Genomic DNA, 13,389 nt, shown 5'->3' on the forward strand with positions numbered 1-13,389 from the left:
AATGCACTCCTTTAAATTAATCCAGACACTTGATTTTTGTCAGCAGAGTAATCTTTCTCAGCGGTATGCTAAGTATGCTTTTAAAAGGTATGGTGAATATGAATGATATGCACTTTGTTGATGATTTAAGTGTTTACACTTTCCAAACCTTGCAGAAAAAACAAATATGGCTTAGCTGCATTTTGTTTTATAACCTTTCAGAAGCGATCATTCAAAAAACATCAAAAGGACTTAAATGGATTTCTAAATTTGATGGTACATGTGAGGGCAACTCCCTTCTCAACAGAGAACCATGATTTTGAAATGGGGCTGAGCAAAGCTTAGATTATTTCTGATGCAGAGCTTCCATAGATCATCCAGAAAGATTTCTATTGGAGCCATTAATGGTAAAATATTTCATGTGGGTGCTGTCTCTGCTTACGCTGGCTTGATGTTGCAACAGAGCAGTGTCCTTTCCTCTTTGTTTTCTTTCCCATTTGCTGTTTTTATTTCTTAAAGATGAAGTGGGGCATTTGTGGAGAGGAGCAAAGATGCCATGTATGAATATTTTTCTTTTCTATACTACTTCCTTTAGAAGAACTGCAAAAGGTTATAGTGAAGCTGAGTAAGTGATATTGATGTAAACCAACCCATCAGGTCCTGTCAGCCCAGGCACTCCCTCACTCTCTATTATCAGAGGTAAGGACTATCTGAATGCCACAGCAGAAACTGCACAGCATTCCTGTGTCCAGCTGGAACCTGACAACAATAGTTATTCTTAAATGTGGGGAGACAAGGCAAAGCCTCCTGTCACAGAACTATGTGGCAGTAGGCAAAGGTAAATGTCCCTAAATTTAGCAACACATGAACTGCAGCACACACCTACCCATTCATTTTTGGAGGGTTTGCACCTACAGAAGAGGGCACATCCAGCCTCTGGCCTTGGCTGAGATCTGGGTTCCTACTTTGTAGTGGCAATGTGTTGGGAAGGGTGCTTGGAATCCTTTCACTTCTCTGCCAGTGACAGACATTGGGATGGTGTCTTCTCTGCAGAAGAGATTTAGATCTTACTGACATAGCCTTGTAGTATGCAGAATATTAGATGAAGATGTTTTGCAGAAATTGAGAAATTGCTTTTTTGCAGGGCACAACTCACAGGTGTTTACATGTGCTGGCATCCTGATATTGACAGGAAAATGTGCTTTTTTTCCTTGGTCCTTCAAAAGCCTTTTATACAGGGAGAGCAAACTTGACATTCCACCTTGCCCATGTAGCTAAAATGTACCTTGTTCCTTCCAAACCTAACTCTGCTCCAGCCTGTGACATTCCTTCCAAGTAATGTTTGGGATACTTGGCAAGCAAAGGAAATGCATGTGTGTTTGCTACCAGTCTGACTTAGCCACTTTTAGCCACCACTGCTTTGAGAAGAAGGTGAAGATTTGCAATGTGCTTCATACTCCTTGCCAGCCCTCTCTCAAGACTGTGCTGTGGTGACCTGTCAGCTCCATGTCCTCTATTTATCTACACAGCCAAGCCATCCAAGGAAAAATTTGCTCAGTAAAGAGGGTGTGTTGTGCCTGGACACGTGTAAGAATGGATGTAGCCTCCCATCACAGGTAGACTGGCACCAAGCTGAGCTCCAGTCTTAGGCAAGGACTGAGTGCTGCTGAAATCTGAAGTGAGCTAAAGCACATCAATGTCTTTTGATGTGAAGTGCTTTTCTGAACAGGTTTTATTGGTTTTGGTGCTTCAGTGTCAGTATTTCTATTTTGAACATCTTAGCAGCAATCTTCTTCAAATTCAGAATGTGTGAAATACTCTTCTGTTGAGTTTTGAAAGTCTGCTATAGCCAGATATAACAGTGGTAAAATAACCCACACAAAGGCTTTCAGGTCTTAAAACCAAGCTTTACTGGCTTTGCTTCTTTTTCAAAGCAGAAATTGATTATCAAATTGGTTTGCATTATTGCCTGGATAGTGGATGCCTTTACACCTATCACCTGATAGCGGAGATGTTAAGGAAGATATAGGCATGTATCCTAAATGTGCATTAAATTAGGACTAAAATCCAACTGGCTTTTGTCTTCAGACTGCTGTGTAACAGGAACACTGGCTCAGTTAGTCTCCAGACCAACTGAGGCTCACAGCCTTTCTCAGAACCAGCAAAGCTTTGTTAGCCAGAATGAGTTCTGCCAGCTCCTCCAGGAGAGGATCTGTGAGCGGCTGAGAGACATCCGAGAGATGAAAGGACCAAAAATTGGATATTGATGTCTTCAGCAGTGACTTTGGGCTCTTTGTTATCCCCCAAAGTGCAATCACAAGTAAACCACAACCAAGGCTGGGTGTCTCAGACAGTCACACTGTGCATTCCCAGCCTGTCTCACAAGAGCCCTCTCACCGGGGTGCTGAAAGCTCCGCGCCGCTTGCCAGGGGCTGTGCATGAGCTGGTGTGAGCTGCAGGCCACTCAACAGCTCGGCACTGCTGCAGGGCTGTGCTCTAAGTGGGCCAGCCAGCTCGGGTACTCTTGACATTCCTGGATGTCTTCTAAACATGTAATGCTGATAGAAATGTTGTTTAAATATTTGTGAGTTATTTAAAAATAGTGCGTCAAATAAGCAGCCTGGTGACGCCCGACAGATCTCTGGCTCGGAGGAGTGCCTCGGTGGAGAAGGAAGAGGTCAGCACGAGTTATGTACACAACTCAGGCTCTGATGAGAGACACGCTGCACCCATAACACACATATCATCATATTTATCATCAGAACACACAGAGCCTGCTGGGAAGCCCCCTGCATGGGGGTCCTGAGCAGGGAGCACAGTGCTGCTCCATGCCTGCAGGCTGTCTCAGTGCTCTGGCCTCCAGCACGTCCATGGCTGGGGCAGGAGGTGCTGCCCCACCTTGGGTTTGGCCATGCCCTGTTTTGTGGCAGCTGGGACAGTTGGGTGTGGAAACAGAAATGCTTTCTGGGACCTGGAGGACAGGAAAACTGTGCCAGCATCCCCATCCCACTGTGAGCTGGCTAGGCTCTCTTGATAGTTCCCCTGCTTGGTGCTCATCTGTATATTTAGAGAACTAAATTTTAGGAAGGGGGAGTGAATTTTCCATCCAGCCATGGCTGAACTCTTTCAGTAGTTTCTTCTCAGTATTATTAGAACAGAGCATTTTAGGTCAGTACAGGTGGGTGCTGGAAAGAGGGAAAATCAATTCCTGTGACATCTATTATGTTAAATATTTACTTCAGAACTCTAATATATTCCTAAAATATTTTAAAAGCTGGTTTTATATGTTAACTTTATTCTCATCTTTCAGTAAACAGTTATCATGCAGAGAATAAAACAAGCTACCAGGCACTGCTGAGATACACTGTAGTCTATTAAGGAGGCTAAGCCTACTGTAGCATATGAATCTGCTTTTATGTTGCCTTTAAATTGATTTGACATCAATTCCAGGCCTATTGTAAAAATTAGAAACATGATTAAAGCAACACTGTCATCTTTCCAAGGTACTTCTACTTTTTAGAGCTGCTGCAAAGGAAATTATTTTTAAGGCACTCAGAATATTGACCTGTTCCTTGGCTCTTGTCACAGTCCATGGAAGGGCTGCATGGGGAGTTCCTCTGTAGCTCCCTGACTAGATAGCACGTCTTGTACATTCAGAAAATGGATTTGAAAGTTGCTACTGCAATTTTATACTTTGCCTTACAGATACTGATCTGCAGTTTCCTTTTTTTTCCCCCCCTCCTCATTGGTTGCTTTATTCTTGTTCCCTTTGACATCTTCTTCTTATTTAAAGTGCCAGAGTGAAAAGCTAAAATGAGTCTCAGTTTCCCTGAGGTCCAGATACGAGCTGTGCTGCTTTTCAGATGAAAATGCTACATATATTTATAGAATTTGTTGAGGCTATTCATCAAAATATTTTGGCTGTTATTTCTCCCAAACAACAATTGCATTTTCAGAAGTTTACCATTGGCATAACATTAGTGATTCAATTGAAAAGCTTAAGCATCTGTCATAGAAATGAGCACATATAAAAAACCCACAGAAATAGAACAGCGGTGTTTTCTGGGAGGATCTCAAAGATTTCAAGGAATTATTTTAAATTTGAGCCAGGAAAAGATCAAGTGTATCATAAAATCGGTCCATAATCTATAAAGATATATTTGTCTCAAATTGACCACCTTTACTTTTTCTTTCTCTGTTGTTGTCACATTCCTGGAAACAGATTGGTTAATACTTGGCAAATACTTTTGGAAATAGCTTCAGCTTATGGAGGGATGCAAACTGGACAAGGTCACTGTGGTATTAGTTGCTCATAACAAAGAGCAAAACTGTAGATAAGATCTCTTTTGGTCCCAAATTATTCATCTGGACAAAACTATGGCTTTACAAATAATGAAGCAAGGATGTGACTGTGGCCAAACTGTGGAGCACTCAAGCCAGTATTTGTTACATCTTTTTCATGATTATTCTATCAAAAACCTAATTACTTTTCAGGTTTTACTATTCTATAATTCAATTTCACCAATGAACTGCCAAAATTTCCAAAGTTTATACATTCTAGTGCTTCTTATATATGTGAGTCACCATACATTGCTCTTTGATAATAAAACCCCCCCATGTTCCTTTGCCTCCCACTGCTCACACTGATGGCAATACCACACCACTGGTAATAGCTCAGGACCCTAGCTCTGACATTCAGATGTCTTTATTTCTCTGGCACCTATTTAGCTCAAAAGCAAGGAGTTCTTGAAAACACTCACAAGCAAACCTGTTCTCAGGGGATTTCCAGATCTGACTGCAGGCACAGATAAACTCAGGACAGTCTTTGCTCTGATATGGCACTTGCCTGTTGCTGCTTCCTGAGCTGTTAACACATATTGTTTGAAACAGAAACTGTCTTTTCATGTGCAAAATCAATCTGCTAAAATTAGGAGGTACTGGCTTTGGCTCATTGGCAAAACATTGACCAGTCCAGCTGCTTTGATTTGTTGCTGGAATGAGCATCCACTGGGCCTTTGAAGAATTCTCTGTCCAACCACTTTGCTCAACAGCTGAGGTATAATGAAGATAGGAAGAAAGGTAAGCACAAGGCAGTGTTCTGCTTTTCTGGTCAGGCAAGAAACCACTGTTTTTCAAGAGCCATGACTGCAAGAGGATGCAGGTTTGGATACAGATCCCGTTTCACTCGGTCTTGGTTCACAGCAGTGTCACAGCAATGTCTGATCTCCAGAGGGAAGGGCTGAGCTGTCTGTCACTCTCTGTGTCACATCACCTCCTCAGCCAGGGATGGTGCACACTGCAGTGTCTTGAGGAATTTTCCTCTGTGACTCTGTTTCCCTACAAACCAAACTCAAACCCTGGTGAAATGGTGGGGCTGCATCAGGGGAGGGCTCCTGCTTGTGCCGAGGCACTTGGCTCACACTGCACTGGCTGGAGAAAGGAACAGCTCGGTGTGGGTTTGTGAACAACTTCACACCTGCTCACGTGTCAGAGGGACACAGCAGCACAGAAGTGATTCCCGTTGGTTATTTTATGCAAAAAGTTTTATTTCTCAAGTTTCTAGAATGGATCACCCATTCAGGCCTGATAAGACGTAGAGTGGGCAGTCAGGGTTCATTTATTTAAACAGCTGAAAATGTCCTGGTGAGTTTGTTCTCTCTATGTGCTGCTGAACTGACAGTCACTCTGAGCAGGAATAAGGTCCCCCAGGTGTGCCCAGCCTGCAGAACCCCTCCAGAAGACAGAGGACATCACTAGCTGTAGATTGTGTCTCAGTGCTGTGACAAAGGTGAGCTGCTTCTGTCCCTAACTTCTCCCTCCGTGTAAAACACTCGTGTTGAACAGCAGCAGCGAGGGCTGTGTGGAACTCCCATCCAGATCACCACAAGCAGGCAGTGGGCAGAGGGCTGTGAAACAAGGCTTTGTGAATCAAAGCCAGATAAAATCTGTGGCTTCTTGTGTGGGAGCAGTTGAAAGAAGATATTTTTCTTTCCCATACAGTTCCACACAAAACATAGAGGAACTTCATACATTTTGTGATGTATGCCTGCTCCCATGTGTTTGTCTGGCTCTCCCACATCATGTAATGTCTTTGGCAATGGCCACCATTGTCCAAGGCAGGACACTGTTCATTAATGCCTGGGACACGTGCTGGTTATGCAGGAACTTACTCTTTTGGATTTGTTCCTCATGTGAAAACCCTCAAGATTTTCCTTCTAAGGAACATTAGTCTCAAAAATTTACTCTGGAGAGTAGCAGATTCTAGCTGGACTGCTTTGCTTGAAAAAACATTTTGTCATGTCTGAAATGATCTTACTTTGATTAAAAAACAAGCATTACTGACAGTGCTTCTGTGTGGTGCTCAGAGGTAAGAGTCATCTATTCCCAAATATCTCAGGTCCAAATATAAGCAGGTGCAATCTAAAAGCTTCCTCAGGACCATTTCAGCAGCTTATTCATTCCTCTACGAAGGGCCTGCTCTTGCTGGAGTGTAAATAAACCAAGCCCAAGTCCTGTTATGATTCTAGAAATGCATTTTAATAACAGAGATGACAAACCTTTTAGAGAAAACACTAGGAGTAGGAAATGTTAGAGATTACAAGCAACATTTTTTTTTCTGCAACCCAGGCAGAACTGTTTTTTTTTAGCTTGAGCAGTGAGATTTTGACTTTAACTTGAACTTTTTTTGCAGTATGCTTTCAATCCAGTTATATTTATCCAAATAATTGACTACATTTTGGAAGAAAGAACTGAAATGAAACCTCCAAGGCTGCGTTATCGATCAAGTGCTTTCCCTCCTTAGGAGGGTCTGGTTATGAGCACAGATTTTGCTCTGTTCCTCAAGAACCCTGGCCAAGGCTCTGCAGGTTAAAGCTTTCATGTAGAGACCTCAGAAGTGTCAGTGGCTCTGCCTTCAATGTCACCTTTGCTTTTAAAGTGGCTCTGGAGATAGAAGTAGTTAAGTGATTGAGAAAATCAAAGTGCTTGCTCTGCTCGTTTTTTCTTGGCTGGCAGGGAGCCAGAGCTGTGATTTTGCTCTGGGTACCCCATTCCCTGCACTACTTAAACTCCTCCATGCTCTCTTCCTAGACATGAACATTGGACATGGATTTCCAGCTCCATGCACCCACTACATTCCTCCTGTGCTTTTTCATGTTAAATGGTCTCTGTGAATCTGTGAAAGAAGTTATGCTTTTTGTTGCTACATTCTCTCACCCACATTTTAGGATCTTCCATAGTTCTGAAAGAATTCTTCAATTTGTTTAGTCTAACCCTCAAAGTTCCTGAGAAAATCCCTGGAACTCATCATGATAGCATAGTGTTTTCCACTCTAAAAAATGCTTAACTATGAACAACAGAAGGCAAAAGCTAAATTCCAGTTTGAGATTTGACCTGCTCTAATGAGAAACAGATTACACAATTTTAATGGAACTTAGGGCATAGGAATTTAAAGGAGAAAAGATCAAATAAATTGACACCTGCTGGCTGAGGCAACATTGTGTTGTTTTCCAGGAGCAACAATTCCACAATATTTCCTTTCATAACAACGTGGAGTAGTTGTGATTATCATAGGAATAGGTAAACAGCCATATAAAGGCACCAGCTTCTCAGGGATACAGGAATAACCAGGACATTTTACATTTCCATTTTAAAAAAGGGCTTGTCTTTGAATCCCAGTGGTTATCTGGTATTAGAAGGGGAATTCTCCCTGGGATTTATTTTGCAGGGATTTCCAGAAGAGGTAAGGGAGGGTAGGGTGTGGTAGGATGTCCCTACCATTTTGTGTTATTGTGACCTTTTAATTGAAGGCTGGGTTTAGAAAGGAAGACATAAAAATTAGAATTAATGATGACCTGATCCTGTTAGGATACGTAGCAGCATTTTCTAGAATTCAGCTCTGTGAGAGCAAGCTTGGAAATGGGATAATGCTTTATCTCCTGCAGGTTTCACTGGAATGTCCCAGTGAAAGCAGCCAAGCAAAGTTCATTGGGAGGTGGAGAAAATAACATGAAAACCACCTGAAAATTTTTAATCATGTTTTAAGATTTTGATGGCGAAGCCTGGAAAATCTGGTCTAAATGGTTTTGAATGACTACAGAGGGACAAACCAAGAGAATGGACTTCCTGTAATCCAAGAGCTTTTTGAATGACTTGGACCCAAACCGTTGTACCTTGACTTTCAGGGAAAAAAAACGATTGTTAATTTCAGAGGGCCACTGAATATGCTTGTTTTCTCATACTTCTGTTCTCACACAGCTGCTTTCTGACAGGAAGACCAGAGTGGTAACAAGATGCTACTTTAATAATATGATGGGTCTAAGTTTTGACTTCACCCCAACAGCATTTCAGCATATCCAAGAGTCTATAATTAACAATATTACTTTCCTCTTTTTAAAAGAGGTTAAAGACTTTATTCAGCTTACTCTTGTCTTACAAGAGAGGAAAAATAGTGACACAGTCAGTGTTTCTGCTCGTACATCTTTCCCCCTGCAATACATGTATGTGCAGTTTGTCTAACCTCTCTTTCATCATAGATGATAAAGTTTCAGTCTTTGCCCCTGGAAAAATACTTCACAACCAGTGGAGTTCCTTCTTGGGAGTTTTTGGTTTTGTTAACCTATCTTTTTTTCCCACTTAATTTCATCTAATTATTTTCAATTTTAAATCCCTTTCTAGTGAGCTTATTAATTTTCTTCTTTCTAACTGACAGTTATTCCCCACCACCTTTAACATCCTCCCTTTTTAACTGTCTCACTGTATTTTGTTCTGCATTTTTCCTCCCAATTGGTCTAACTTGTTAATTAATCTTCTGGCTTCTCTCTGAACAACTTGTTTCCATAGAAATATCTTTCTTGATGCCTCCTAGTATAGTCACAGCTGCAGTTAGGTTCCTTGATCTCCTATGTTAACTCAAGATAATCAGAGAAGAAAATAGAAAACAATTACTTTGGGATCTTACCAAGAGAAAGTTAGAAATGAAATGTCACTCAGCTTTGATTCATGGAAAGTGTTGAGGGAGGTGGTAAAAGGGAGAGAGGGGAAGAAAGAAGTGAGGTGATCTCTTGTAAATGTAAGGGAAATATGCCAGAGACAGGAATTAAAATACGCAGGGAGCTTGGCTTTAATGGAAGTGACTCCATTACTTGGCACAGTGACTGTCTGAAACAACTTTGGTGACTTGAGGTTCTGCAGAGTTTTGGTGCAGCATGAGTGAGGGATTCAGCAGCAGCAGGCTCATTTCTAAAAACAATTCATTTTGGTCATGCAGTACTTTGTGAAGTTGTTTAAAAGGACCCACTCTAGTATTGTTTTCACCACATTTGAGTGAGGTGGAATGTGACTGGTTTGGAGCTGCTGTGGGCAGAATCCTTGCATGTGCTGACTACAGTCAGGGGTTTGGCCAAGGCTTGGAAGGAAGCCCATCAGAAAAGTTCTGGAGAGCCTTCAGCAAGGGTAAGTGGGTCCAGAAAATAGGAAATCAAACAACAAAGACCATTTGGGGGAAATGATCCCATTTTCCAGGTGTCAGTCCCAAACAGTGGCATAAGCTTTGAAGCTCTAGTGATGTTACTGTGGTCCTTGGTGAGCTGCAGAGCTGGGAACTGAAAAGCCGAGGTGAGCAGGAAACCTTTTCTTGTCTTTCCCTCCAGCTTGGGAACCTCCAGCAGCAGGCCCACAAGTCATCAGCCAGGCAGCTGAATGAGGAGGGTTTGACAGGCTGTGAAAATACCCAAATGCCCCTTCTGAAGCTGACATCCTTATTCCAGACACCCTTTACTCCATCATGTAAGCTTCCTGTGTGTGGGCAGGGCCTCTTCTAGTGAGAGGCAGATGCCAGGATTCCCTGGGTTTGTTGTCCTATGGGATACATAAAATGGTCAAAATGAAGGAATGTGATTCCCTCCTGGAAAGCCTTCACTGAATGCTGTGTTCTACTGAAGGAGTTCACCCCTAAGATTTTATGTGGGTCTTCCCATGGCTGGTAACCCACACAGCTCTAGGAAGCTTGATGGTAGTTTGTTGTTAAAGAGGATAAATGAGCATTGTAGGGTTATCTCATGGGAAATGCCCAAAGGAAAATGGTAGGAAAATGAAACTGCATGCCCTGGTTGGAGCATTTCTATGGGATGGGAACAGTCTACTGATGTTATCCCCAGGTCTAAATGATACATTCTGTCTCCCTAATCCAAGCACATACCTGTACATTTAATCAGAGCAGGGTGTGTACTTTTTATATGGCTTTGGGTGGGTCTGGCAAAAAGCATTTTCTTAGGTAATCATAGCTAATGCCACATATCACACTACCCTAATTTCTTTCGTATTGTGTCACCCAGTACCAATATCAAACATCTTTTTCATCATGCCATACAATTTGTCCATTTAGGAAGCAATTGCACAAAAATAAACAATAGGTCTGTGCAAATTTTGCACTTGGTTGTTATACAGAAAACTAGTGATAATGAAACACACACATAAATTATAACTTCATTAGGGTATAATGTTCCTAATTGAGATTGGGAAAAATGATTTCTTCACCTATAAGAATTCTAATTCTAATTGAAAATTTTTTGCTTGTCCGCTTCATTCAAGTTCTTATTTTCCTTGCCGTGTTTTAGGCTCCAAACTCTAAAAGCCTAAACACAGCACGAAGTTGTTCTGCAGGAATTTAGAGCCTGGTCTGGCTTCCTGGAGTTGTTCACAGAGTCTGAATTATCTTTCAGCCTTTGTAAATTAACACAGCATCCCACCCTTCCATCTGCCCTATTGAATTGTAATGCCTGGCAGTCCAGCAGATAAAACATTATTAGGGATTTAAAGGTAACTTCTAGTGAAATAATGTTAAACTTTTCATATGTTCTTCTGAGACCAGCCTACATGCCCCTTTGTACCTGTTGATGATTGTTCAGGCTGCAAAGACTGATCATGGGTTTTTATTAGATTTTGTACTGCATCATTAAAAGAAGAAAGTCAAATCATAGCAGCAATGAACTACAGCGAATGCAAAGAAGTCGAGTCTGTTGCAGAGGTTGAAACACATGCTAATATGATTTTAGCACCCAGATTCATTGCTCAGACCACAAATCCTTTTTAGTCCAGACTAAGTCCATAGAAGCAAAATGAAGCCCACGTTCTGTCTGATCCATGAAAACCACTGTGGCAAGGGACCTCACTGCAAAACAAGACTGCAGGACGTTGTGAGGCTGGGTCACACTCGGTAGCGGGGATGAGAGGTCGGTTTTAGGGATGAATCCCCAATCCTAGTTCTGCTCTGTTCCTCCTATGCTGCTGGGCACAGCATCTCCTTTGCAGGATGCTGCGGCGGTCCGGTTTTTTGTGCAGGGTAGAGGCAGCGCAGTTCTGTGTATTTGAAAAAAAAAATAAAGAGTAGCTGATTTTGTAAAACTATGATGAATGACACTGGCAAAACTTTAAAACAAGGAGGTAAGCCAGCAAGGGAACCAGGGGGTGTCGATTTGCCTTCATCTGGACGAGTGCGGGGCACGGGTGCGGGATAGCGGCTCTGAACAGCCCGGGACGGGCCGGGACCCGGGACAGCCCTCCTGCGGCACGGGGACCCGGGACAGCCCTCCTGCGGCAGGGGGACCCGGGACAGCCCTCCTGCGGCACGGGGACCCGGGACAGCCCTCCTGCGGCACGGGGACCCGGGACAGCCCTCCTGCGGCACAGGGCACGGAGCGGGGCCGGGCGGGGCTCGGCCGGGGAAGGGCGGTGCCACCGGAGCCGAGCGGAGCCCAGCGACTGCAGCGGCCGGCGGGGCTGGGGCTGCGGCACATGACATCCTCGGGTGAGGCTCCAGGGGTGCTGATGACATCCCCGGGTGAGGATCCAGTGGGTGCTGTGGCAGATGACATCCCCGGGTGAGGCTCCAGTGGTTGCTGTGGCAGATGGCATCCCCAGGTGAGGATCCAGTGGGTGCTGATGGCATCCCCAGGTGAGGATCCAGTGGGTGCTGATGGCATCCCCAGGTGAGGCTCCAGTGGGTGCTGTACCAGATGGCATCCCCGGGTGAGGATCCAGTGGGTGCTGTACCAGATGGCATCCCCAGGTGAGGCTCCAGTGGGTGCTGTACCAGATGGCATCCCCGGGTGAGGATCCAGTGGGTGCTGTACCAGATGGCATCCCCAGGTGAGGCTCCAGTGGGTGCTGTACCAGATGGCATCCCCGGGTGAGGATCCAGTGGGTGCTGTACCAGATGGCATCCCCGGGTGAGGCTCCAGTGGGTGCTGTACCAGATGACATCCCCAGGTGAGGCTCCAGTGGGTGCTGTACCAGATGGCATCCCCGGGTGAGGATCCAGTGGGTGCTGTACCAGATGGCATCCCCGGGTGAGGCTCCAGTGGGTGCTGATGACATCCCCGGGTGAGGATCCAGTGGGTGCTGTGGCAGATGACATCCCCGGGTGAGGCTCCAGTGGTTGCTGTGGCAGATGGCATCCCCAGGTGAGGATCCAGTGGGTGCTGATGGCATCCCCAGGTGAGGCTCCAGTGGGTGCTGTACCAGATGGCATCCCCGGGTGAGGATCCAGTGGGTGCTGTACCAGATGGCATCCCCAGGTGAGGCTCCAGTGGGTGCTGTACCAGATGGCATCCCCGGGTGAGGATCCAGTGGGTGCTGTACCAGATGGCATCCCCGGGTGAGGCTCCAGTGGGTGCTGATGATATCCCCAGGTGAGGCTCCAGTGGGTGCTGTGGCATCCCCAGGTGAGGATCCAGTGGGTGCTGATGGCATCCCCAGGTGAGGCTCCAGTGGGTGCTGTACCAGATGGCATCCCCGGGTGAGGATCCAGTGGGTGCTGTACCAGATGGCATCCCCGGGTGAGGCTCCAGTGGGTGCTGATGACATCCCCGGGTGAGGATCCAGTGGGTGCTGTGGCAGATGACATCCCCGGGTGAGGCTCCAGTGGTTGCTGTGGCAGATGGCATCCCCAGGTGAGGATCCAGTGGGTGCTGATGGCATCCCCGGGTGAGGCTCCAGTGGGTGCTGTACCAGATGGCATCCCCAGGTGAGGCTCCAGTGGGTGCTGATGGCATCCCCAGGTGAGGATCCAGTGGGTGCTGATGGCATCCCCAGGTGAGGATCCAGTGGGTGCTGATGGCATCCCCAGGTGAGGCTCCAGTGGGTGCTGTACCAGATGGCATCCCCGGGTGAGGATCCAGTGGGTGCTGTACCAGATGGCATCCCCAGGTGAGGCTCCAGTGGGTGCTGTACCAGATGGCATCCCCGGGTGAGGATCCAGTGGGTGCTGTACCAGATGGCATCCCCGGGTGAGGCTCCAGTGGGTGCTGATGACATCCCCGGGTGAGGATCCAGTGGGTGCTGTGGCAGATGACATCCCCGGGTGAGGCTCCAGTGGTTGCTGTGGCAGATGGCATCCCCAGGTGAGGATCC

The 13,389-nt window shown here is 45.4% G+C and overlaps 1 protein-coding gene across 6 annotated transcripts in view; it reads left to right on the forward strand.

Annotated features, from left to right (window-relative positions):
- LOC137482946 (rho GTPase-activating protein 7-like) overlaps positions 1–13,389 on the forward strand; it is a 52,197-nt gene that overhangs the window by 17,533 nt on the left and 21,275 nt on the right. Inside the window, exon 1 of one of the 6 annotated variants that reach the window (XM_068205612.1) lies at positions 13,312–13,339. The exons of the other annotated variants lie outside the window; for them this stretch is intronic. Within the exon in view, the coding sequence (XP_068061713.1) occupies positions 13,327–13,339 (13 nt within the window). The 5' untranslated portion in view covers positions 13,312–13,326. Of the gene's footprint in view, positions 1–13,311; positions 13,340–13,389 lie in introns of those variants that run through there. 6 annotated transcript variants of the gene reach the window in all.

Source organism: Anomalospiza imberbis, chromosome 15 (assembly GCF_031753505.1).
Source record: "Anomalospiza imberbis isolate Cuckoo-Finch-1a 21T00152 chromosome 15, ASM3175350v1, whole genome shotgun sequence".
Taxonomy (NCBI): Eukaryota; Metazoa; Chordata; class Aves; order Passeriformes; family Viduidae; genus Anomalospiza; species Anomalospiza imberbis.